The sequence below is a fragment of the Myotis brandtii genome, unplaced genomic scaffold (assembly GCF_000412655.1).
Source record: "Myotis brandtii unplaced genomic scaffold, ASM41265v1 scaffold630, whole genome shotgun sequence".
NCBI lineage: Eukaryota > Metazoa > Chordata > Mammalia > Chiroptera > Vespertilionidae > Myotis > Myotis brandtii.
The window spans coordinates 2,468,540-2,492,530 of NW_005370412.1; the positions used below are offsets into that span (position 1 = coordinate 2,468,540).

At 38.8% G+C, this 23,991-nt stretch overlaps 1 protein-coding gene across 11 annotated transcripts in view; it reads left to right on the forward strand.

The window, feature by feature from the left end:
* The window catches only part of ABL2 (ABL proto-oncogene 2, non-receptor tyrosine kinase), a 43,147-nt gene that overhangs the window by 3,837 nt on the left and 15,319 nt on the right, over positions 1 to 23,991 (forward strand). For 8 of the 11 annotated variants that reach the window (XM_014528335.1, XM_005880254.2, XM_014528337.1 and 5 more), the window contains exons 2-11: positions 2,346 to 2,408; positions 3,559 to 3,729; positions 8,628 to 8,923; positions 12,775 to 13,047; positions 14,482 to 14,566; positions 16,565 to 16,742; positions 17,673 to 17,857; positions 18,784 to 18,936; positions 20,011 to 20,100; positions 23,429 to 23,602. In XM_014528335.1, coding sequence (XP_014383821.1) covers positions 2,346 to 2,408; positions 3,559 to 3,729; positions 8,628 to 8,923; positions 12,775 to 13,047; positions 14,482 to 14,566; positions 16,565 to 16,742; positions 17,673 to 17,857; positions 18,784 to 18,936; positions 20,011 to 20,100; positions 23,429 to 23,602 — 1,668 coding nt within the window. Of the gene's footprint in view, positions 1 to 2,345; positions 2,409 to 3,558; positions 3,730 to 8,627; positions 8,924 to 12,774; positions 13,048 to 14,481; positions 14,567 to 16,564; positions 16,743 to 17,672; positions 17,858 to 18,783; positions 18,937 to 20,010; positions 20,101 to 23,428; positions 23,603 to 23,991 lie in introns of those variants that run through there. The other 3 variants (XM_005880255.2, XM_005880253.2, XM_014528338.1) reach the window with 2 other exon arrangements.

The following is a 23,991-nucleotide window of genomic DNA, read 5'->3' on the forward strand; positions in this document are numbered from 1 at the left end:
TTTTTGAGGAAACTCCATACTGTTCTCCACAGTGGCTGCACCAGTCAGCATTCCCACCAGCAGTGCACAAGGGTTCCTTTTTCTCCGTATCCTTGCCAGCACTTGATGTTTGTTGATTTGTTGATGATAGCCATTCTGACAGGTGTGAGATGGTACTGCATTTTTGTTTTGATTTGCATCTCTCGAATGATTAGTGACTTTGAGCATGTTTTCATATGTCTCTTGGCTTTCCTTATGCCCTCTTTCGAAAAGTATCTATTTAGGTCCGTTGCCCATTTTTTTATTGGGTTGTTTATCTTCCTTTTGTTAAGTTGTAGGAGAGAGTCCAAGGTTTTTTGTCATCCCCCTCCCACCACCCAGCTTTATTGATATAGTTGACATACAAGAATATGTAAGTTTAAGGTTTATGATGTGTTGATTTGATACACTTGTGTATTGCAAAATGATTACTACAAGAGCCTTAGCTAATACACACATTACATCACATAATTACCATTTCTTCTTTTGTGGTGAAAACATTTAAGATCTACTCTCAGTAACTTTCAAGTATATAGTACAGTATTATTAACTATAATCACTATGCTGTACATTAGACCCCCAGAACTTACTCATCTTATAGCTAGAAGTTTGTACTCAAGCTTTCAAGGTTTTTGGTCTGAGCAACTAAAAAGTTGAAATTGCCATAAACTGTGATGGGGAATTCTGTGGAGAAGCAGATTTGGGGGAGGGAATGGAGAGTAGTTTTTTATAGTCCAAATAGTGGTCTATAATCTTTATATTCTGAAGCTCAGCATAAGGCTATTGAATAGTAGGTGTTCATTAACAAATAGATGTTCACTATAATTATTAATTTTGTAAACTTTATAATATACTGTGTTTCACAAAGTAAGATATAAATGTATGGTTTTTGCTGTTTTTGAGTTGGTTTAAGAGTTGGTTTTAGTGTCTACTTGATTACTGTTTCTAACTTGGTCATCTATAATAATAAAAGTGTAATATGCAAATCAACCGAACGGCCAAACAGCAGAACTACCGTCCGGACGACCTTCCAGATGACCTTTTGGACAAAGCCAGGGCTGCGAGGGCCTACCCTTGCACGAGTTTTGTGCATTGGACCTTTAGTGGATAATACAGAAGTTAAGCTACCCTTGATTTTTGTTCCTCTTATAATTTCAAACAAGGGTACTTATACTTAAAAAGAAGGAAATGCACTTGAATTGTTTGATAAACATTAAACAGAGTAATAATCATGTTACTGCCGTCACTGGCAAGAAACATCAGTGTGGATCATGTTATGTTTAGTATGGAACCTCATAAATATTGTGAATATTCTTTGTACTTCTTTTTATGTTAATAAAGGGTTGTCATTTCATAACCCAATGGAAATTCTGCTAAAGTAGATAATTTTTCATTAGAATAAATAATAACGTAGAACATGTGGCCAGTTTAAAGGACGTTTCATATAATACAGTGTTTTGTTCATTTTATAATTCTAATTCCCAGTCACTATAACTCTGCCTTTAAACAAAGAGCAACACATTTGTTTCAAATTAACTGTCAGGACATCTGGACATATCTTTAGGTTTGTCATAGTTATTCTAAATTTAAAATAAAATTTAATTAGCTGTGGAATTTTAAATACATATTTAAGAGAAGAAGGAATGTGATGAAGTGAAATAAACTCTAAAACTGTTAAGAATTACAGATCAACCTACAACAGGGATTTCTGTCTATTTTATGTATAGACAGTGATGCAGCCATTTTTAAAACATTGGTTAATGCTATTTTAATATTAAAATACATGCCATTGTTTTCTGTCACTTATGTTTTTGTGTAATTTGGTCATTCATTCAATCAACAGTTATTGAACACACATAACTCCTTGCTAGAAAGAAAAAGTGCCATTCTTATGCCAAAGAATACTTTGTAAGGTTTGGGAGACAAACATGAGTTGAGGATATAGTAAAGATAAAGATAGAAGGTATTAATACAGCAAATGCCATGTTTTTTTGAGAGCACTAGGAGGAGGAATCTGTGAGGCTTCTTAGGGGAGGTTATTGGAGCTGAGTGTTATGAAATGAGCCAGCCAGTCAAGAAAAGTGTGGAATGAGACCACATTCCAGATAGACAGGACAGTGTGAACAAAGGCAAAAAGATAGGAAGCATCACAGTGTATGTTAACATTTAAAATTTGAGATGTGGAGTGGGTGGAGGTAAAGCTAGAGAAATAGGAGACCTGATCTTAAAGCCCTTGAAGACCACATTAAAGAGATTTTAGCTTGATGGTAAACTATTGAAGAATAATCTTAAGAAGAGTGACATGGTCAAATTTTTGTTTTGAATAGATCACTTTGCCAGCTGTGTGGAGGATGGATTTGAGGGAGACAAGACTGGAGGCAGTAGTCCAGGTGAGAGATGATGGGGATTTGAACTAAGGCATTGGCTATAGAGATGGAGAGGAGGGAATGGATTTGAAAAGAAATAAAACCACAGATTAAAGGCTTATTCTCCTGTAAATATGATAAAAACCAGTTTTAAATTAAAAATGATTGGAGGAGAAAGAGAGACATAATAGAAAAGTTGGTGGCACATAGCTGCTAAAAATAGTTCCAGTTCTTAAGAAAATTGCTACTAGAAGAACAGAGTATTTTTTGTATAATTGACCTGGGCTGTAAAAAGATGGTTTGTGTAGTATGACTAAACTTAAGAACCATAAAGCCTTGAGGAAGAAACCAGGTCTTACAAGGCTTCCACCATTACACATGACAGAAACTCAATAAATGTACATTGTTGGTGATATTTTCTAGAGCATTCATTTAAGTTCCTATTTTACAAAAATGTATCACCAAGGAAAAGAAAATAGGGTAGAATTTTTTTCATTAAAACAACAATTGTAAACTATTATAGACAGCGTTGCATGATAACACAAAATTATTTTGGAATGGTGAGAATATTGTTTGAAACCAAAACATTTTTCTGTTGTTTAACAGGTAATTTTAGGATTTTTTTTCTAGAAGCACTATTTTTACATGTAAATGGAGGATCTGGATTTACACAATATGTACATATTTCTTAAAATCTGTTATCTTTTTCACAATTTGTTTTATATGGACAGAGTAAGGGAAGGAGGGGAGTTTGGGAGGATTTATAAAACATAACTATTCCTTCTTAAAACCACCACTCCACCATAACAAAATATTGTATTTTTATAAAACAAATTGCCAGTTCTGTTTGAGATTCCTTCTTTCCATTTTGAGAAAACTGCTTTTCCTGTTAATTTCTGATTTAGGTGACTGCATATAAATCACAGTTAACTGTGTTCTTTTCATTTTGTCTTTTCTCTATCTTGTTACATTTTCAACAAGTAGATTTCTCTTGTGTTTAGGGGACATTTGCTCATTCTTCATTATTCTACAACTATATAGTATGTCCCTCCCTGGAGCCGTCCATCTATGCCAGCAGCTAAAATACTGCCTACTTACTGAATTCAAATGAATTTCCAGCTGTGAATTTCAGATGAACTCACTGTGAATTTCTTTTTCCTCTTATTTCTTTCAGAAGCCTTGCACCGCCCCTATGGTTGTGATGTTGAACCCCAAGCACTGAACGAGGCCATCAGGTGGAGCTCCAAGGAAAACTTGCTGGGAGCCACTGAGAGTGATCCTAATCTCTTTGTTGCACTTTATGATTTTGTAGCAAGTGGTGATAACACACTCAGCATCACTAAAGGTGAGCTTCTGAGTAATACCCCTTACTTTTCAGTTTTCATTAGTGGATAGGAGATAAAGGGGTCTGTTCTAGATTCTGCCTCTAAAATTAGCTAGGTGATCTGGGCCCAGATGCTTTTGGTTCATAATGGTCTGTTTTTAAAAAGTGAGAATATGTTTTTCATTGATTCTAGAGAGAAGAGGAGAGAGAGGGAGTGAGTGAGGTAGAGGGAGAGAGAGAGAAAAAAAGAAAGGAACATTGATCAGTTGCCTTATGTGCATGCACCCTTCCGGGGCTTGAACCTGAAACCCAGGTATGTGACCTAATTGGGAATCGAACCCCAGACCCTTCAGTGCACAGGGTGGAACTCAAACCACTTAGCAACACCGGCCAGGGTGTAATTTTTTTTTTTAACTTGTGTATGGGGTAATGCCACTTTGTCTACTTTATAGGCTTATTAAGGATAAAATGAGATAAAGTATTTTAGAAAAAACACCATACAATATACACATAAACTTTCCTTATTCTCAGAATTTATATTATATGTAATATGTCAGCATTCATCTGCTTCGGAGGTAGGGTTCACTGTACATCTCTTCTCATTGATTGAATCATGTTGTCCGTGACTGGCTGCCTGTCTGAGAACTGTTTGTTATCAGTTTGCAATGAGATTAAAAATTGTACCCAAAATGCAAACCAACTACATCACCAAGTACACTATTATTTAGTTCAGCTGACATTTCTTTTTTCTTTTTTTTTTTTTTAAGCAAGACTTTCGGCATGAAGAAAGTAGTCTAGTGATTCACAGTCTGACATAAGCCTCTTATCTTATTGTGGACTTGCCGTGAGCAGAATTGGCCTAGGCCAGTGGTCGGCAAACCGCAGCTCGCGAGCCACATGCGGCTCTTTGGCCCCTTGAGTGTGGCTCTTCCACAAAATATCACGTGCGGGTGCACACGTACAGTGCGATTGAAACTTCGTGGCCCGCGCTAACCGGTTTGGCTCAGTGGATAGAGCATTGGCCTGCGGACTGAAGGGTCCCAGGTTCGATCCCGGTCAAGGGCATGTACCCTGGTTGCGGGTACATCCCCAGTAGGGGGTGTGCAGGAGGCAGCTGATCGATGTTTCTCTCTCATCGATGTTTCTAACTCTCTATCCCTCTCCCTCCCTTTCTGTAAAAAATCAATAAAATATATTTAAAAAAAGAAAAAAAAAAGAGAAACTTCGTGGCCCATTGGCAGAAGTAGGTTTTCGGCCTGGGCGAGTCTATTTTGAAGAAGTGGCGTTAGAAGAAGTGGGGGTACGTTCGCTGAGGTTGACCCCTCAGATTGAGGACATTTTTTAGCAAAGGCCAGTTTAGGAGTGCCCTAATTAAGTTAATGACAATGTACCTACCTATATAGTTTAAGTTTAAAAAATTTGGCTCTCAAAAGAAATTTCAATCGTTGTACTGTTGATATTTGGCTTTGTTGACTAATGAGTTTGCCGACCACTGGCCTAGGCAATTTATCTCTCATTTGTGTTTATATGGATCAGTTTATAAGGAACAGTACGAAGTGTTTCTATTGTAGTAATATTCTCAGATTAGTTTATTTCGGTAGTAAATTCTTATAAAAGGGAACACTAAGAACATGACCAAATAAAATCATCCATTATTGGTTTTTTGAACAAGGATAGAAAATATGAAACTTTTATGAGAAAGAAATAGAAGAATGGGAGGTTGTCATTGTGTACATGAATTGGATTGCTAATTTGCCTAAGTTCTTATCTTTTGAACTTACTGGGAAAAAATATATTTCAGGAGAATTTTTCACTCCACAGAACTGTCATGTTAAGTAATTATTTGTCAAACATATGCCTTTTAAAATATATATATTTTTATTGATTTCAGAGAGGAAGGGAGAGGGAGAGAGATAGAAACATCAATGATGAGTGAGAATCATTGATTGGCTGCCTCCTGGGGATCCTACTGAGAGTCGAGCCTGCAACCCAGGCATGTGCTCTGACCAGGAGTCAAACTGTGACCTCCTGGTTCATAGGTTGACTCTCAAACACTGAGCCACACCAGCTGGGCCAAATATATTCCTTTTATTTGTTACGTTCAGAATGAGGTAGATATTAATTGGGAGTGGACATACCAAATTAAGAACATAAGCCTCCATTCAAGGAATGTTACCTTTAAATAAAATTTTTATATATATCAGTTTTTGAAATTTGGCCAGATTCATCAAAAGCAGAAATGCTAAAAACTGAGTTTCTCACCTTAGCTGATTTGACTTAGTGGATAGAGCATTGGTCTGCAGACTGAAGGGTCCCAGGTTTGATTCTGGTCAAGGGCACATGCCCGGGTTGCGGGCTTGATCCCCAGTAGGGGGCGTGCAGGAGGCAGCCAATCAATGATTCTCACTCATCATTGATGTTTGTATCTCCCCCTTCTCCCTTCCTCTCTGAAATAAATAAAAATATTTTTAAATCAAACAAAAAAGCCCTGAGTTTCTCAAACTGGGGTATTAATATGTCCCAGAGTGAGTGTGATGGCATGTGTGCATGAGCCAGGAGGTTCCAAAGGCACAAGAAAAGTAAAGTGCATTATTCCTCGTGTCAATTTACTTAAAGATTTTGGGTAGTTTTGGGGGTGGGATGAATGTGTGAGAGATGTGTGTTTATGCATTGGGAAGAAAGTTTTAGGATAAAACAAAGGACTTCATAGAAATTTATTCTTGTGGTTGTCTTTTTGAGTTACAATAGATCCTGATACGTCAGTGGAGAAGTTTGTGAAGCTGTGACTCAGAACATTCTTTCCTAGATATAATTTGCATGTCAGTATTTTCCGAGATAGCTCAGTCACTGAGGAAACATTGATAAAGTTTATTGAGTCTTCAGTTACCAGTTGTGGCAACCACTAGTGTGCAGCTCAAGGAATAGGATTCCCTTTACCTTACGGCCAGCAGGGATTTCTCATAAAACCAATGAAATGCCAGATTTTTATATCAGGTCCTTATTAATATAAAATAATGTTATGCTAAAGCTTTTTAATTATTTTAAATATAAGATTTAAAAAATAAAATAATTATTATTTTACTTCCCTTTGTTTGAAGATAGTAATTTGCTTGAAGTAAGAAACAAAGTTCTACCAAGATTGCTCTATCAATAGGGTAATGCTTTGTATCCCTACCAGCTCATACCCCTGTCACTTTCCTTCCAGAGTAGAAAATTCTTCTCCTAACTGCCAAAAAGAGGGGAAATCAGACAAAAACCTAGGGTGTTTCACTGTAGCCTAATTTGATTACCGATCATTACCAGTTCTTTATAAGAAAGCAATAATAATATGCTTAGTAAAATACTTAAGTGTTTTATCTTTTCTAGTTCTCAGGGAGTAAAAGAGAAAAGCTACAGCGCAAGTTTTATTTTGTTTTTCTAGCAGTACTAAGATTTTTTTCCCTGTGCGTTTCCACCACCACACTCCTATTTATACATATGTATATTTTATATATACAAAATGCATATGAATCCATACTCCTGTGTTTTTTCTCACTGAATGTCTCATATCCAAGTCTCTTGGGTGAGAGATAGTAAGAGCCAATAGGAAATTATCCTGTGGTAGACATTTCTGTAAACCACTGAGAAAAGTTAGATAACTGTCATAATAATGATTCTGAGTTTTTCCTCAATCGCCTTTGCCTGATAACTGGACCATATGCTCTTGATTGATTTGGCGTTTTTCTGCGTTCTGACACTGAGAAGTGGGTGTGAACTCTATAGGAGGGCTGCATCTCTCAGAGTGAGGGGCCTAAATTGGAAGGATTGTTTAGGTGGTCAGTTATTACTAATGATACCTCATTTGCTTTTCTGTCTTGTCCATGCTGCGAGTGTAGGGGCAAGGTATATGTTGCTGGAGCCTGAAGTTGATGTTTACAACTTTAATGGAGCAATCAAGTACACAGAAGTCATTAGCAAAAGATACTTTGAGTAACTTGAGTCTTGGGTTCCAACATCAGACTCAGCTTCCTTTCCCACACACTAATTTTAGAGGAATGGATAGGAGTGACTCATTCTTCATGGGGAATGGGAGGGAAACTGGGAAACTATATCTATTTAAAACTTGAGTCTTGGAAAAGATTGTGCTTTGAGAGTCCTCACTACTCACTTCCCATCCCCCAAACAATTTTCTTTCTGAAAACATTGCTGAAAGCTCTGTGGTCGGTGCTTTTTTTTTTTTTTTACATTGTTGGTTTTGTTGCCTTGGTGCCATGTGAAATTTAGAAGTAATGTTGTGTTTCCCATAGCTTATCCTTAATCCTTGACTGCTTGTTAACATTGAACCATATAAGATACATTCCTTGACTAACTGTTTTGGGAAGAAAAAATGAACAAAAAAAGGTTTTTGAAGGGTGAGACTATGTCATTTCCAGCCATTTGAGTAATCTTTTTATCTTTGTATACATGGAGTTTTCTAAAGACATTTTTAGTTGGTATAAAAACCTTTGAAAACCTGTAGTAAATGCCAAAATGCCACTTTTAACTATGCTTCTTTTGTTTAAGCTACAAGTTAAAGAGATCAGTGGAGGATATGATCAACAGCCAAGTTTGTTTTCATTATTATTTTTTAAATATTTTTATTGATTTCAGAGAGAAGAAGGGAGAGAGAGATAGAAACATCAGTGATGAGACAGAATCACTGATTGGCTGCCTCCTGGGCATGTGCCCTTTCTTAACTGGAATTGAACCTGGGACCCTGAAGTCTACAGGCCAGCGCTTTATCCACTGAGCCAAACCAGCTAGGGTTGTTTTCATTATTTAAAAACACATTTGTTGGCATAAAAGTTCCTGATTTATTTTTCAATGAGTTTAAAGTTTGATAATAGATTGCTTTTGAGACAAAGTGTTAACATCTCATTCTGTGATAACCTTATGATTAGGTGAAAAGCTACGAGTCCTTGGTTACAATCAGAATGGTGAGTGGAGTGAAGTTCGCTCTAAGAATGGCCAAGGTTGGGTGCCAAGCAACTACATCACCCCAGTAAACAGTCTGGAAAAACATTCCTGGTACCACGGACCTGTGTCACGCAGTGCAGCTGAGTATCTACTCAGCAGTTTAATCAATGGCAGTTTCCTGGTGCGAGAAAGTGAGAGCAGCCCCGGGCAGCTGTCCATTTCGCTCAGGTACGAGGGGCGCGTGTATCACTACAGGATCAATACCACCACAGATGGCAAGGTAAGACTGGCGACCACCTTTAGGTGTGGATGGGCTGCTCCTTAGAAATTATATTCAGAATGACTGAAGAATATAGTTTTTATGTCTGACGAAAGAAAATAATCACTGATGTGAGTTAGGGCTGTTTGGCATGTTAAAGAGAGCTTTTTTCAAAAGAATATGGTAATGGAAATTTAAAACAGTATTATAATAGAAGTTTAATGATGAACTAAATGTGAAGAGTGAAGGAAATTGCTGGATAAGTTAGCTGTTCTAATGATTGTTAATATGTAAATAGACATACATCTAATGCATGGTATAGAATTTATTTTTTAAATATATTTTTATTGATTTCAGAGAGGAAGAGAGAGATAGAAACATCAATGATGAGAGGGAATCATTGATTGGCTGCCTCCTTCATGTTGGATGGAGCCTGCAATCCAGGCATGTGCCCCTGACTGGAATCGAACCTGGGACCCTTCAGTCCACAGGCCAATGCTCTATCCACTGCGCCAAACCGGCGAGGGCTGTATAGAATTTATAAGTTAAATCTTACATCTGAAAATTATAATAAACTCTACAAGAAAGTTAACAGTAAGAATTTAGGCTTCTAAGACTGGTGTTGATCATTAATATATCTCTCTATATATGTGTATGTGTGTATGTATATATAAAAGGCTAAGTGACCGACTGTCCATCTGACCATCTGACCTACTGTCTGACCGACTGACCATTCGGCCGGTACATATGACATGCATTGGCAATTTAAAAATAAACGTTGACTCGCGCATGCGCTATACATATAAAGTTCTCGCTGGCACCAATCGCACGCGTGTTTTAATTTTATAATATATACACTATTTTGACATATAATTTTTTGCAGTAATGTAATTACTGTGTGAATCTTTCTAATTAATTTCCTTTCAATGTGCACGTATCCATGCACCAGGCCACTAGTGTTAATACAAGTAGATGAATCACTTAGCAGTTTACATGTTGGAGAGACCAACCAGTTTAGAATGGTTGTTTTAGAATGTAACGGTTTCACTTTATAAACTATAAAGCATAGGCTTATGTTAGTTCCTCTATTGAACAGTAAATGTAAATTGAATCATTTCTTCCATTCTTTTCCTCTCGGGGATATGCATACTAGGGGAAAAGCACAGGCTCTGGAGCAAGCAGGTCCTGGTTTGCTGTGTAACTCCACCATTTATTTATAACTTTGTGATCTTACATAAACCTCAATTTCCCATCTCACTTTATTGCATTCTTGTGAGGATTAAATGAAATAATTTCCATAAAGCATAATGGCTGGTATAAAGTAGGAAATAAGAAAATTAGGAATTCTCTTTCTCTTTCACACTGTCTTATATTGTCTCTTGATGAAACCAAGTAGAAGCAGATAAGTAATAATATACAAGAGACAGCTCTTCTTCTGGTTATATACCCAACAGAAATGAGTGCATATGTGTACAGAAGGCATGCACAGGAATGTTCATAGCAGTGTCAGTTGTAATAGCCCTAAACTAGACTCTCCTAACTGTCTAACAATAGTGGAATGAACTAATAAATTGTAAAATGCAATCTCATATAACAACAAAGATGACCATAGTACTGATATGCAAACTTAAGGAAAACTATGGCCCGCCAGCTCCCTGTTTTTAAAATAAAATTTTATTGGAATATAGCCACACCCATTTGTTTATGTACTGTCCATGGCTGCTTTCTCATTATTACAGCAAATTTGAGTAGTTTCAACAGAGGTGCTATGGCTAGAAGCCTAAAATATTTTCTGTCTGCCCCTTCACAGAAAAGTTTGCTGATCCCTACCATAGAGGAACCTCACAAATAAAATGGAGCAAAAGGGATCAGTGGTTGTCTGGGAAAGGGATGGGGCAGAGGGAATGACTACTAGGGGGTATGGGTTTCTTTGTGGGGTGAGGAAAACATTCTAGAGTTAGATAGTGGTGATGGTTGGACAGCCTTGTTGAATATACTAAAACCACTAAATAATATACTTGAAAATGGTAAATTTTATGGTATGTAAATTATATCACAATAAAAAAGTTGAGCAATCTAGAAATTTTATAAACAATCTTGGATAAATAGACAATATTTTTGACTATATTAACATTTTAACACTATAAAAATATTATGTAAATCTCTTAAAATTCTGACATTCTACAGTCTGTATTAGACATGCTAGTCTTACAATGTTTTACTTCTGCCTTAAGATTTAAGTTTCTTTTTTTTAAAATATTTTTATTGATTTCTTACAGAGAGGAAGAGAGAGGGATAGAGAGTTAGAAACATCGATGAGAGAAACATCAATCAGCTGCCTCCTACACACCCCCTACTGGGGATGCGCCCGCAACCCAGGCACATGCCCCTGACCGGAATCGAACCTGGGACCCTTCAGTCCGCAGGCCGACGCTCTATCCACTGAGCCAAACCGGCTAGGCAGATTTAAGTTTCTTAAATGTATTTTTGCCTGAATTAAGTGTTAACTTGATGAAAACTTTTAAAATCATCACTTAGTGGGTTCTAATAAATTAAAAATTAAACTTGAAAAAAATTGAGTGAAAGAAAACAGTACGTATTGTATGATTCCATTTGTATAGAGTTAAGAGGCAGGCAAAGGTAATCTAAGGTGCTAAATAGAAGTCAGCAAAATGGTCATCTTTACAGGGGTATATAGATGGGAGAGCACAGGAGAAGCTGCTGGGGTGCTGGTGATGTTATAATTCTTGGTGTGGGAGATGTGAGTTCATTTTATAAAAATCAGTAATTCTCCATTTATTGTACACTTTTCTGTATACATTAAGGCCCAAAGACTGCTATATTACTTTACACTTACTGCCTATCACAGATTAACTACTGTTTTGTTAATAGACCCTCTGAAATAAAATTGTGACTCTTTTTTAAATGGTCTAGACCTGTGGTCGGCAAACTGCGGCTCGCGAGCCACATGCGGCTCTTTGGCCCCTTGAGTGTGGCTCTTCCTAAGTCTTAGGAGTACCCTAATTAAGTTAATAACAATGTACCTACCTATATAGTTTAAGTTTAAAAAATTTGGCTCTCAAAAGAAATTTCAATCGTTGTACTATTGATATTTGGCTCTGTTGACTAATGAGTTTGCCGACCACTGGTCTAGACGCTCAAAAGCACATCGTAATTAAATAAAAATTATAACATTTGATATCCTTGCTCTACCAGAAAAATCGAAACAGTGGTTTTCAAATTATGTTCTGTGCAAGATTCTGAGGGGGTATTTGATAAACTCACAGGAGGTCGAGTTCCCTCTTGCCTACTTTAATCAGAGAATCTCTTCCTTTATTTGTATAATATAGTTGAATTGCATGCTTAAAAAGTATTTGAGGACCAATGATATCAATGATCCAGAAAGCTATCATTGAAGTTTTTCCCCCAAGACTAGAGCTAATTTAGTAAGCATAGGAAGAGTAGGTTAAAAGTAAGATGAAACTGGAATTCTGTGTTATCCCTTACCATCATCATTTAATTCTTTGATTTACCTCAATAAGATAACCTCCTAGCTCTATACCTTCAGATCAATGAAAAAATGGGCTTTAAAAAAATTTTTTGACCCTGGCCGGGTGGCTCAGTTAATTGGAGCATTGTCCTGTACACCAAAGGTTGCGGGTTCAATTCCTGGACAGGGCACATACCTAGGTTGCAGTTTCAATCCCTGGTTGGGGTGCATGTAGGAGGCAACCAGTTGATGTTTCTCTCTCCTTCTCCCTTCCACTCTCTCTAAAAAAAGTGAATAAACATTTCCTTGGGTGAGGGCTTAAAAAAATTTTTTTTGATCTCTTTTCAAGTTGACTTAGCTTTTCTCCTGCCTTTCTCACCAGGTATATGTGACCGCTGAGAGCCGCTTCAGCACCTTAGCAGAGCTTGTCCACCATCACTCCACAGTGGCTGATGGGCTGGTGACAACATTGCACTACCCCGCACCCAAGTGTAACAAGCCTACAGTTTACGGTGTGTCCCCCATCCATGACAAATGGGAAATGGAACGAACAGATATTACCATGAAGCACAAGCTTGGGGGTGGTCAGTATGGAGAGGTTTACGTTGGCGTCTGGAAGAAATACAGCCTGACGGTTGCTGTGAAAACATTGAAGGTGGGTTGCTGAGAATTACAGTGCTCGGGCATCTTCTTCTTTTGTGCTGAATCACTTGGAAATACCAGCATGCCCGCCCCTCTTTAACTGGGGAACACTTTCCACCCACTGTTGCCACCCTGATCAGCACATGGTGATGATCAACCCTAGTGCCATTGCTGACAGTGCAGAGGAAGATTATTCATTGCAGTGCAGTGAAACCCACATGTGGGGAATGTTTGTCTCTGGAGGCTGTTGATGGAGATCTTAGTGGGAGGTTAGAAGCAAATTACTAGTTATAAAGCGAAACAGCTTGTTTTGCTTCCTCAGCACGACCCCTGCTGGACAGAATTCTTCATGCATTGTCTGAGGATCATGGGTACTCTCCCTGGTTTGCTCTTCCCTCCCCCACTCCCTCTCTTTCCCCCTCTCTTCCCCTCTCTCCCTCTCTCTCCCCTTCCCCCCCCCTCCCCCAGGAGAATAGACTACTTCTTGTTCTTAATATTCACAGAAGTCTTTTTCCCTGCACCAGCTCTCCTCTTTAAGCATCCTATCAGATTGCAGGGTTCTCACTCTCATCCCGTTCTCTGAAGATTCTCCCGTGTGCCTCAGTGGCTCTGCCACATCACTCGTAAGGGCTGCTCTTCAGCTCTGAGTCGTGGTCAGTTCTTTTCAGCAAGTGTTTATTAAGCATATTTTGAGTATGAAACAATATTTAAGGCCTTGCAAGCATGCATTGCTCCTTAAAGAATTTGTCAGGAAAACAAACACGTAAACCGCTAACTATTGTCTCCTCTTTGAAAGCTGAGTTTTCTTGGGACATAAACTGTCAGAAAACTGTGTTATCTAGGTCTCCTGTGTGTGCTTCAGCTGTGATAGGATGTGCTTGCTGAATTTTGCTCACCCTGCTAATTTTTACTCATTTTAAATACTGGATAAATTTAACAATATTTTTCTTTCTTAATTGGACTTCTGTAGAGCATATTAGGTTATGATAAGATTTTCGATGTATATGTTAAAATACTCAAAACATACCATTTTTTAAAGCTGAAGTTTTTCACCCTGGCTGGTGGGTTCAGTGGTTAGAGTATCAGTCTTCGCACTGAGGGGTCATGGGTTTGATTCCCAGTCAAGGGCATGTACCTGGGTTGAGGGTTCTATCCGAGGCCCCAGTTGTGTGCATGTAGGAGGCAGCCAATTTATGTGTCTCTCACGTCAATGTTTTTCTCTTACACCCCCTCCCTCCCTCACTCTCCCTCCCTACCACTCTCTCTAAAAATCAGTGGAAAAAAATATCCTCAGTGAGGATTAACAACAACAAAACACCCCCCCCCCCAAAAAAAAAGCTGAAGTTTTAGGATTGTGAGTTGATTCAAATAGTTAAGATGGGGGTTCACTCTGAAATAAATAAATATTCCTCTTCTCTCTTTCTTGTTATTGTTCCCCCTTTTCCAGGAAGATACCATGGAGGTGGAGGAGTTCCTGAAAGAAGCTGCAGTGATGAAGGAAATCAAACATCCTAATCTGGTACAGCTATTAGGTGAGGAAGCTTGCCTAAGCCATAGGTTTCCTCAAAGCTGCTTGTCCCCCAACACCCCATTATCTCCAAATCCTCCCTTAAATCACCATGGTGGAAGCTCCAAGTGTGAATCTACTTCAATAAATGGTTGTTATTTTAATCAACGGGCTCTGTGTTTAAAAGTTGCCTAAGAAACAGTGGCCTGGATTGATTGCAATGTGTAAAACTACCCAGTTTTTGGTGATTGCCCCAGATTCAAAGTTCAGAATCATTTAAAATAATTCCAAATAAAAAAACTATCATAAGCCCTGGCCGTTTTTTCTCAATGGTTAGAGCATTGGCCCTCGGACTGAAGGGTTAAGGGTTTGATTCTGGTCAAGGGCATGTACCTGGGTTATAGGCTCAATCCCCACCCCAGTTGGGGCATGTGTGGGAGGCAACCAATTGATGTGTCTCTCTCACTTCTATGCTTTTCTCTCTCTGTCTCTCCCCCTCCCTTCCACTCTCTTTAAAAATCAATGGGAAAAAGTATCCTTGGGTGAGGATTAACCAAAAAAAAAATAAAAAAAAATCACAAAATAATTTCACAAAGTAGACACTAAACAAAGAACTGTTGAAAAGAAGCAGATTAAAAATTGTGACCACACTCATCAATTTACCTTGATCAACTGAAAATTCTATGCTCTGGTAGATTGATTTCTCACCTGTTCAGGTCACAAAGAAGTCTGTGTCTGAACCCTTTTCAAAATTGGGCCACATTCTTTGGGTGTTCAAATTGAACCCAACTATCCCAAAGGAAATAGTTTCTTGTTGATTCTTTACAAGGAATCTGCCATGTATTTGACTATGGAAACAATTACGATCTTTTTACAAAGTATTACTACAGGCTGGGCTCACATAGTCTTCAACATATGCACAGTTGTGGTTATTTTAGACTAGTGACCTGGTGCACGAAATTTGTGCACATTAAAAGCGAATTAATTAGAGGAAATATTTTAATATTGCTATTTGCTCTTTCTCTATAATAGAAGTGTCAGAGATGAAAGAAAATTAGTAAAATGTATATGAAAATCTTCCTCCTGTCAGAGTCTGGGGTGCGCCACGGGAACCAGAGTCACAGGGGGTGTGGCCTCAGGTCCTCTGGCCCAGCACCAGAGCAGGGGGCATGGCCTGAGGTCCCCTGTCAAGCCCTGCCAGGCGGGGGGTGCACCCTGAGGTCCCCTGTGAAGCCCCGCTGGGCGGGGGAGCGAGCTTCAGGTCCCCTGTCAAGCCCAACCAGGCGGGGGGCGCAGCCTCAGGTCCCCTGCCCCGGCCCAGCGCCACGCAGCCTCAGGTCCCTGCTGATAGCTCATTAAGTCTCATTACGGGGACTCGGCCTCCGCTGTGGGTGCAGCCATCTTGTGTTACGGAATCCCTGCCTCTGATGTGGGTGCAGCCATCCTGACCGTTATGGCATGATGGTCAATTTGCATATTCCCTCTTTATTAGATAAGATTAGATCATTAGCACCTAGTGGAGAATGGGAATCATGGGCATATACAGAACTCTAAAAATTTTGGCCTTCTGACCCCTTATGGAATTAATATAAGTAACTCTGCTTATAGGTTTCCTCAAAGCTGCTTGTCCCTCAACACCCCATTATCTCCAAATCCTCCCTTAAATCACCATGGTGGAAGCTCCAAGTGTGAATCTACTTCAATAAATGGTTGTTATTTTAATCAACGGGCTCTGTGTTTAAAAGTTGCCTAAGAAACAGTGGCCTGGATTGATTGCAATGTGTAAAACTACCCAGCAAATACTCAAGTGCATATGATTTTCCAGAATTATATAATGGAAGTAGAGACTCCCTTATCAACCATCTCATTAACTTGGCTATATTATTGTCAGAGAATGTGATGGCAAGAAGGGAAAAGATTACTGACAAACAAGATTTTTTAAAATTGTTGATTAATTTTGTCAAAGTTGTTTGGAATGTTTGAATATAGATTAACAAAACAAACTTTATTCTTGAATTCTAAGGTGTGTGTACTTTGGAGCCACCATTTTACATTGTGACTGAATACATGCCATATGGGAATCTCCTTGATTATCTCCGAGAATGCAACCGAGAAGAGGTGACTGCAGTTGTACTGCTTTACATGGCCACTCAGATCTCTTCGGCAATGGAATATTTAGAGAAGAAGAATTTCATCCATAGGTGTGTAAACCTGAATATTGTCTGTGATTAACCCGGAAGCTACCTTGCTTGTCATGCAACTAAAGGGAAGAAGGCAAGAACCTCTCCAGAAATTTCCAGATGACTCAGGAAAGGAATTTCCCATTCACAGGGCCCATTATGATGTCATTTCCAACTTATAAACTTATGTGGTCTGATTAAAGTGTTAATGAGAGGCCTTTGCTATTCTCAAAACAGGTCTTTATTTTGCCCAGGACTATATTCAATAGCCTTTTGCTCCATCTAGTAGCTTATTTAAAAAATAGCTTTCTGTCTTAGTGAAGAACTTGAACACTTGTAGACAAGTATCTGTTGCGCACCTCTAAAACCTATCCCAACGTGCACCTCTAAAACCTATCTCAATGTGCAGTTGACTGGAACAACATGAGTTTGAACTGTGAGGGTCCACTTATACACAGATTTTTTTCAATAACTACATATAGTACTGTAAATGTATTTTTTCTTCCTTATGATTTTCTTCTCTCTAGCTTACTTTATTGTAAGAATCCAGTTTATAATACATACATAGCTAACAGTAGTTAGCTACTTTTAGTAGCTGAATTTTGGGGGAGTCAAAAGTATACATGGATTTTTGGCTATGTGGGGGTGTAGTGGGGGTAGAGTGGGTACCTCTAACCCCTGCATTAAGTGTCAACTGTACTTATGAATAGGAACCCGTTTTCTGAAGCCTGCTTTATTCTAGCATCATGTAATTGCCTCTTGATAAGTACTCTACAAGTGATACATAATTAGTGATTTTCTACCATGTTAGTGATTATCTTAAAAACCTACCATATCTGTTAAGCACTTATAAACTCTGCTTGAGGCACAAAGAACCGAGAATAGAGCATTCATGGTCACTTTCCACCTTATCTGAATAGAATCACATTAGGGTTGGTTCTCTTCCTGCAGAGATCTTGCAGCTCGGAACTGCCTAGTGGGAGAAAACCACGTGGTAAAAGTGGCTGACTTCGGCTTAAGTAGATTGATGACTGGAGACACCTACACTGCTCATGCTGGAGCCAAGTTTCCTATTAAATGGACAGCACCAGAGAGCCTTGCCTACAATACCTTCTCAATTAAATCTGATGTCTGGGGTAAGGTTGGAAGGGGCTTTTTTCTGTATGTTATTTTCTTTATATAAATGCTCTTCATTCTCTAGAGCTTATCTTTTACATGGTCAGTCTCCTCTGTCTTTACCCCCACCTCTTCAATCATTCAGCAAGCATTTATTAAATACCTATTATCAGGCATTGTGCTAGGTGCTTGGCATAGAAAGAAGTGTAAAGAAGAAAATAAAAGGAAGTCCTGCTTTAGAGAGCTCACAGTCTAGACTCTCATGTTGCATTGGAGTTCTGAAGATCCTTTAAAGCTCCCTGTTTTCCACATTAGGTATTAGTGCTTGTTTCCAGAGCGCTGGGACACACAGAATAGCATCCTCTTTTCAAGGAAGGCATGCTGAAGTTTCAGCTAGGTTTATCCTGGTAACGACTGCCATGAATTGGTACAAGCCCAGTGGACTGAACCAGTCTGGAAATTTGGATTGTGGGCCAATAGAAATAATTGCAGGATTCTAAGTCACTCTTTACCAGAAATCTCAAACACAGAAATAACCTGTGACAAGATCAAGCAAATTCTTTTTTCTACTGTGAATTTTATCTGATTTCAATCTTATATTTACTCCTCTAATATTAGCTGACATAAAAACTGTGAAACTCATTAATTAGATTATAGATTATTCTAAGAATAGTTTGATTATGCCCCAGACTTCTTGTATGGTCATAGTTTATTTTCCTTCATTGTAGTAAAGGAAGTCTAAATTAAAGGTGGGAAATATAAAGAAAGCCATCTTTATACCTGGTATTTCAGGTCATACCTCAAATGTTCCCATGACAGATATCATAGGAGGAATACTTTTGGTAATTGAATATTATCCAAAATTTGAAAGATAATTACCTAGCGGTGTAAAATAATAATAAATCAGAGAAGAAACATTAAGCTCTTTTTTTTGTCCCTTATGCAGCTTTTGGGGTACTGTTGTGGGAAATTGCTACCTATGGAATGTCACCATATCCAGGTATTGACCTGTCTCAGGTCTATGATCTACTGGAAAAGGGATATCGAATGGAACAGCCTGAAGGATGCCCCCCTAAGGTTTATGAACTTATGAGAGCATGTGAGTATTTTTGCATATTTTAAGTTTAAGGGTCTGAGTCAGCATTTTGGGGATGATTAGCAAAATTAGGAACATTTTTCCTCGTAATGGTGTTAGATTGAATCTAACCACATGGCATATAAAGAGTTGGTCATTGATTAGCCAGTTGGCATGTCATATGCTATACCATTGAGTCTTACTGGAATCCTAAGAATCATTGTCCATGGCTGAAATGTTGAGTCAGTTTCCCAGAAACACTTGCACATTTAATAGGATAAAGAGCCCTGGCCCGTGTGGCTCAGTTGGTTAGGAACATCGTCCTGTACACCAGAGGTGGCAGGCTCGATTCCCAGTCAGGGCACATATTCAGGTTGTGGGTTTGATCCCCAGTCAGGGCACATGTGGGAGGCAGCCAGTTGATGTTTCTCTCGCCCCCCTCTCTCCCTTCCTCTCTCTAAAAGTCAATTAAAATATTTTTAAAAATAGAATAATAAGAAATTGGGTTTGGAGTTAGGTAGGGGAGGACTGCTTTCAACTAGATGGAAATGATTGCTAAAGACTAGATGCACGTAACCTCAGTGATGAATAAACAAAGCACCTTACCCCTTGAAGATGGAAGGTGGTAGTAAAGTGCAGTTGTGTTTGAGCATAAATCTTATTTTCTCATTGAGCATTGGCATTGTCTGCTGCCCTGTCTTCATCAAATATGAACTGCAAGCTCCTCCTTTCGGATAGTCCGTTATATTTCTGAATATGTACAGCTCATGGTTTCTAAGATTAGAGTGAGTTTGAAGACGGGTTTAACTTTTATTTTCCCAGTGAAAAAAACTTGCCATTTTCTAAATTATCTTCCCATCCCTCCTCACCCCTATGTAGAGGGAATAGGAGCGGAGGCTGCATAGAGGGACTTGCCCGAGGAAGTGGGTTCATTATCCTCTGAGCAGAACTGAGAGGCAGCGGCCTCACTATCATTGTGAACATGCTGCAGCTCTGCTTTAAGAGGCACACGTCCTGATGCAGGGGACTCGCTGTCAGGCGCGCCACGGGGTGTCCATTCCTTCGGGGGCTTTAGCATTTCCTCCTTTTGTTACATAGGCTGGAAGTGGAGCCCTGCTGACAGGCCCTCTTTTGCTGAAACACATCAAGCTTTTGAAACCATGTTCCATGACTCCAGCATTTCCGAAGGTAGGAATCTGGTAGTTTATTGGTGGCTAGTTCTGGATAGTGATAATATTTCAAAAATGATGGACTTTTGTAGCTTGGAACTCCATTTCAGGATATTGAATTAATTCTTGGCCTTCATTCTTCTTGTTTTGCTTTTTTTTATTTTTTGCCTTTTTTAATGTCTTGTGTTTCTATCATTTTTAATATTGAAAGTATACTTTAATTGCAAATTAATTCAGTCTCTTCATAAAGAGAGTAAGTTCAGTAGTTCTTTAAGCATTAACACTTATGTAGGGAAGAGAAGGGGGGAAAAATCAGTCTGAAAAATATTCCAGCTCCTTGAACCATACCAGCAAATGCAGAACCAAGTCATAAGAGCAATATCCAGAAATTTTATTTCTAAAAATAGATCCCAAGGAAATAATTAAGGGTGTAAACAAAGATTTAGCTACAAGAATATTCCATCAGAGTATAGTTTATAATACTGAAAAGTTAAGAACAATTTAAATATCTAGTGGGCTGTTAATTATCATATTCATATAATTAAATATTTAAAATGATATTCTTGAATTGACATGGAGAAGAGTTTAGAATGAGCATGCTAAGTTAAGCTGTGAACAGTGTGATCCCTTATCTAAAAACAACAGTATGGACACATATAGGCAGTTTTCTGCTTTTTTGTATACTGCTTCTAAAATTGTCAGCAAAAGTCAAACAATAAACTTGTTATAAAGAGAGACTTTTCCTAAAGAGCTAAAACCACAACATTCTTAGTCAAACTTGCCTATGACACTTTGATATAGTTCCAGAATGTTATACATATTTCTCAAATATTTCCTTTCCTTCATAATTGAACATAGAACTTACTGCTTAAGTTCAAGTTTTAAAATATTAGAAGAAGAAATCAGGCAAGTTGATTTTTGTCTGCTTTCCTCAGTGATTTATCATGTCTAGGTGAGAAGAAAGGGAAAAGTATAGCATCAAATTTAATAGTTAGAATTTACATTCTAGTTCTTTGATGTATGGAATTTCTACAGGTTGGGGAGGGCACAGCTGGCCCTTGGGCAGCTGCCTACCACAGAACTCTTCTCTGTGTGCTTTTTCCTATGGTGTCAAAGTGGTAGAAGTCATGAATATCTTTGGTACTTTTGTGCCAACTTTTAACCTCTGTTGAGTCCTGAGTTAAATATTTCTGCTTCTTTTAAAAATGTTATGTCTTTTTAGAAAATCAGCCCTTATCACTTTTAAGGCTAATTTCAATTCACTACTGCTAAATAAGAAACTTAATGTTATTCAACCCATAATTATTAAGCATTTAATCCAGGGGTCCTCAAACTACGGCCCACGGGCCACATGCAAATACGAATATTGTATTTGTTCTCGTTTTGTTTTTTTACTTCAAAATAAGATATGTGCAGTGTGCATAGGAATTTGTTCAGAGTTTTCTTTTAAACTATAGTCCGGTCCTCCAACGGTCTGAGGGACAGTGAACTGGCCCCCTGTTTAAAAAGTTTGAGGACCCCTGCTTTAATCTGTGGCAAGGGCTATATTAGATCTGAGGACACAGAGATAAGACACAGTGCCTGCCTTTAAAGGATGTACTTATTAGTTGTAAGTGAAGGAAACCTAACTCAAACTTTAAGTAATAAGAGGAGGATTTATTGGCTTATAACCAAACCATGGAAAAATGGGGATGGTGCTAATCTCAGAATCAGTTGAAGCCATGGACTCAAGTAGCTTCAGGTCTTCCTCCTTACCCCTTCCTCTTTCCCAAAGCCACTCGCACCCAACATTTCTTTACTTTTGCTTCTATGTTGATCTCTTCATCAAAATCCTCTAAGTGGCTTTGGACATAGTTGTCAGCATCCTTGAGGTAATGTCTGTCTCCTAGCTGTTTGTATAGCAGTGTAAGAACGAAATCTCATTGTATTGGCTGGTATTATGTGCCATTTACCCACTCTTGTGGGATGCTAATTTTTTAAAATAATTACCAGCCTGGCCAGTGTGGCTCAGCAGCTGAGCATTGACCCAAAAATCAAGAGGTCACTGGTTCGATTCCCCGTCAAAGCACATGCCAGGGTTGTGGGTTCAGTCACCAATAGGAGGCAGCTGATCAGTGATATTGCTCTCTCGTTGATGTTTCTATCTCTCTATCCCTCTCCCTCTCTCTCTAAAACTCAATAAAAACAGCCCTAGCTGGTTTGGCTTAGTGGATAGTGTGTCGGTCTGCAGACTGAAGGGTCCTGGTTTTGATTCTGGTCAAGGGCACGCACATGCCTGGGTTGTGGGCTCGATCTCCAATAGGGGGCGTGCAGGAGGCAGCTGATCAGTGACTCTCATCATTGATGTTTCTATCTCTCTCCTCCCTTCCTCTCTGAAATCAATAAAAATATGTTTAAAAAAACTCAATAAAAACATATTTAAAAATAATAATTACCAAAAGATGTTATAAAATAATTACAGAATTTCACAATTTAATTGATCCTTTGGCCTTCATTTTTGTTTAGAAATGAATAGCAAATTATGTATTTGCCTCAGGAAAAGCCACAGAAGCCATGGCCAGGTTTAGTCAACAAAGGTCACTAATGGCTCAACCTTTTTTCAAGACTCTCATTTGCATAAAATGGAATGTATCTACCCTCCTTTTTAGTACAAGGTGCAACCGAAAAATAAAGGCATCTGTAGACATCTGTCTGCTTTGTTCAACTTCTGAATAGGAACTAGTAAGCGAGGATAGCTAAATGACCAGTAAGCATATGAAGCCATGCTCAATATCATTCCTCATCAGAGAAGTACAAAATAAAACAATGAAATCCCTTTACATACCTACCCCAGAATGGCTAAAAGGAAAATCGAACAAAAAACCTCATAACATAAAATGGGCGAGTATGCAGAGTAACCAGAATTTTATACGTTGCTAGTGGGAGTGTAGATTGGTACAGGCATTTGGAGAGATAGTTCAGCAGGAAAAAGCTGAATTTATATGCACCTCATGACCACGCATCCTGCTTATGCAATTGTGAAGCAAAAGTTGTAGCAGAATGGTCCCTAGCAACGTATTCATAATAGCCAAACACTGGAAACAAATAGGTGAATTTTGGTATATTCATTCTCACATTTGAACAGTACACAGGAATGAGGAAAAACCCTGCCACGCAATAATATTGATGAATCTGTAGATGTAATGTTGAGCAAAAGAAGCCAGACAGAAATAGAGCGCATCTCTGTGATCCATTTACACATCTTAGCACTCTCCAGTTCTTCCGCAGCTGTACGCCTTTTCTGAAAAGAACTCCTTCGCTCTGTCATGAAGTTGTTCTTTTTATCAGTCTCCTTGTCTTCCTCACAGAGGTAGCTGAGGAGCTTGGGAGGGCCGCTGCCGCCTCATCTGTCGTCCCCTACCTGCCCCGATTACCTATTCTTCCTTCCAAGACCCGGACACTGAAGAAACAAGTGGAGAACAAGGAGAATATCGAAGGGTCCCTAGATGCCACCGACAATTCTGCTTCCAGTTCAGCACCAGGTATGGGTCCCAAGGCAGGCAGAGTCATTCTGTCTTGTTTAAAGAACCAAGGGTTATGGTGCTTCTGTTCGCGCTTCCCTGCCCGTCTTCCCGAGGAAAGTGTGACTGGCATCCATTTTACCTACCACTCTAGTCCTCAGCTCTGCATCAGTGTTAGGAGTCCTCATCTATCCACTCGCATGCAGGCGTGCCTCCCACTCCATTCCCTTAGCTCCGGATTCCCAAATGCTTAGCTTCTTTGCAGTTCTGACAAACACTTCTTTAGTGAACCTGATATTGAGGGCAGTTTGTATGGTAGCTTTTGGAGAAAAGATGAAGGCCAAGGCAAACACCAGCAGGGTTTTTCTTTCCATTTACATCCCATATCACATTTGGAATACTGATTAATG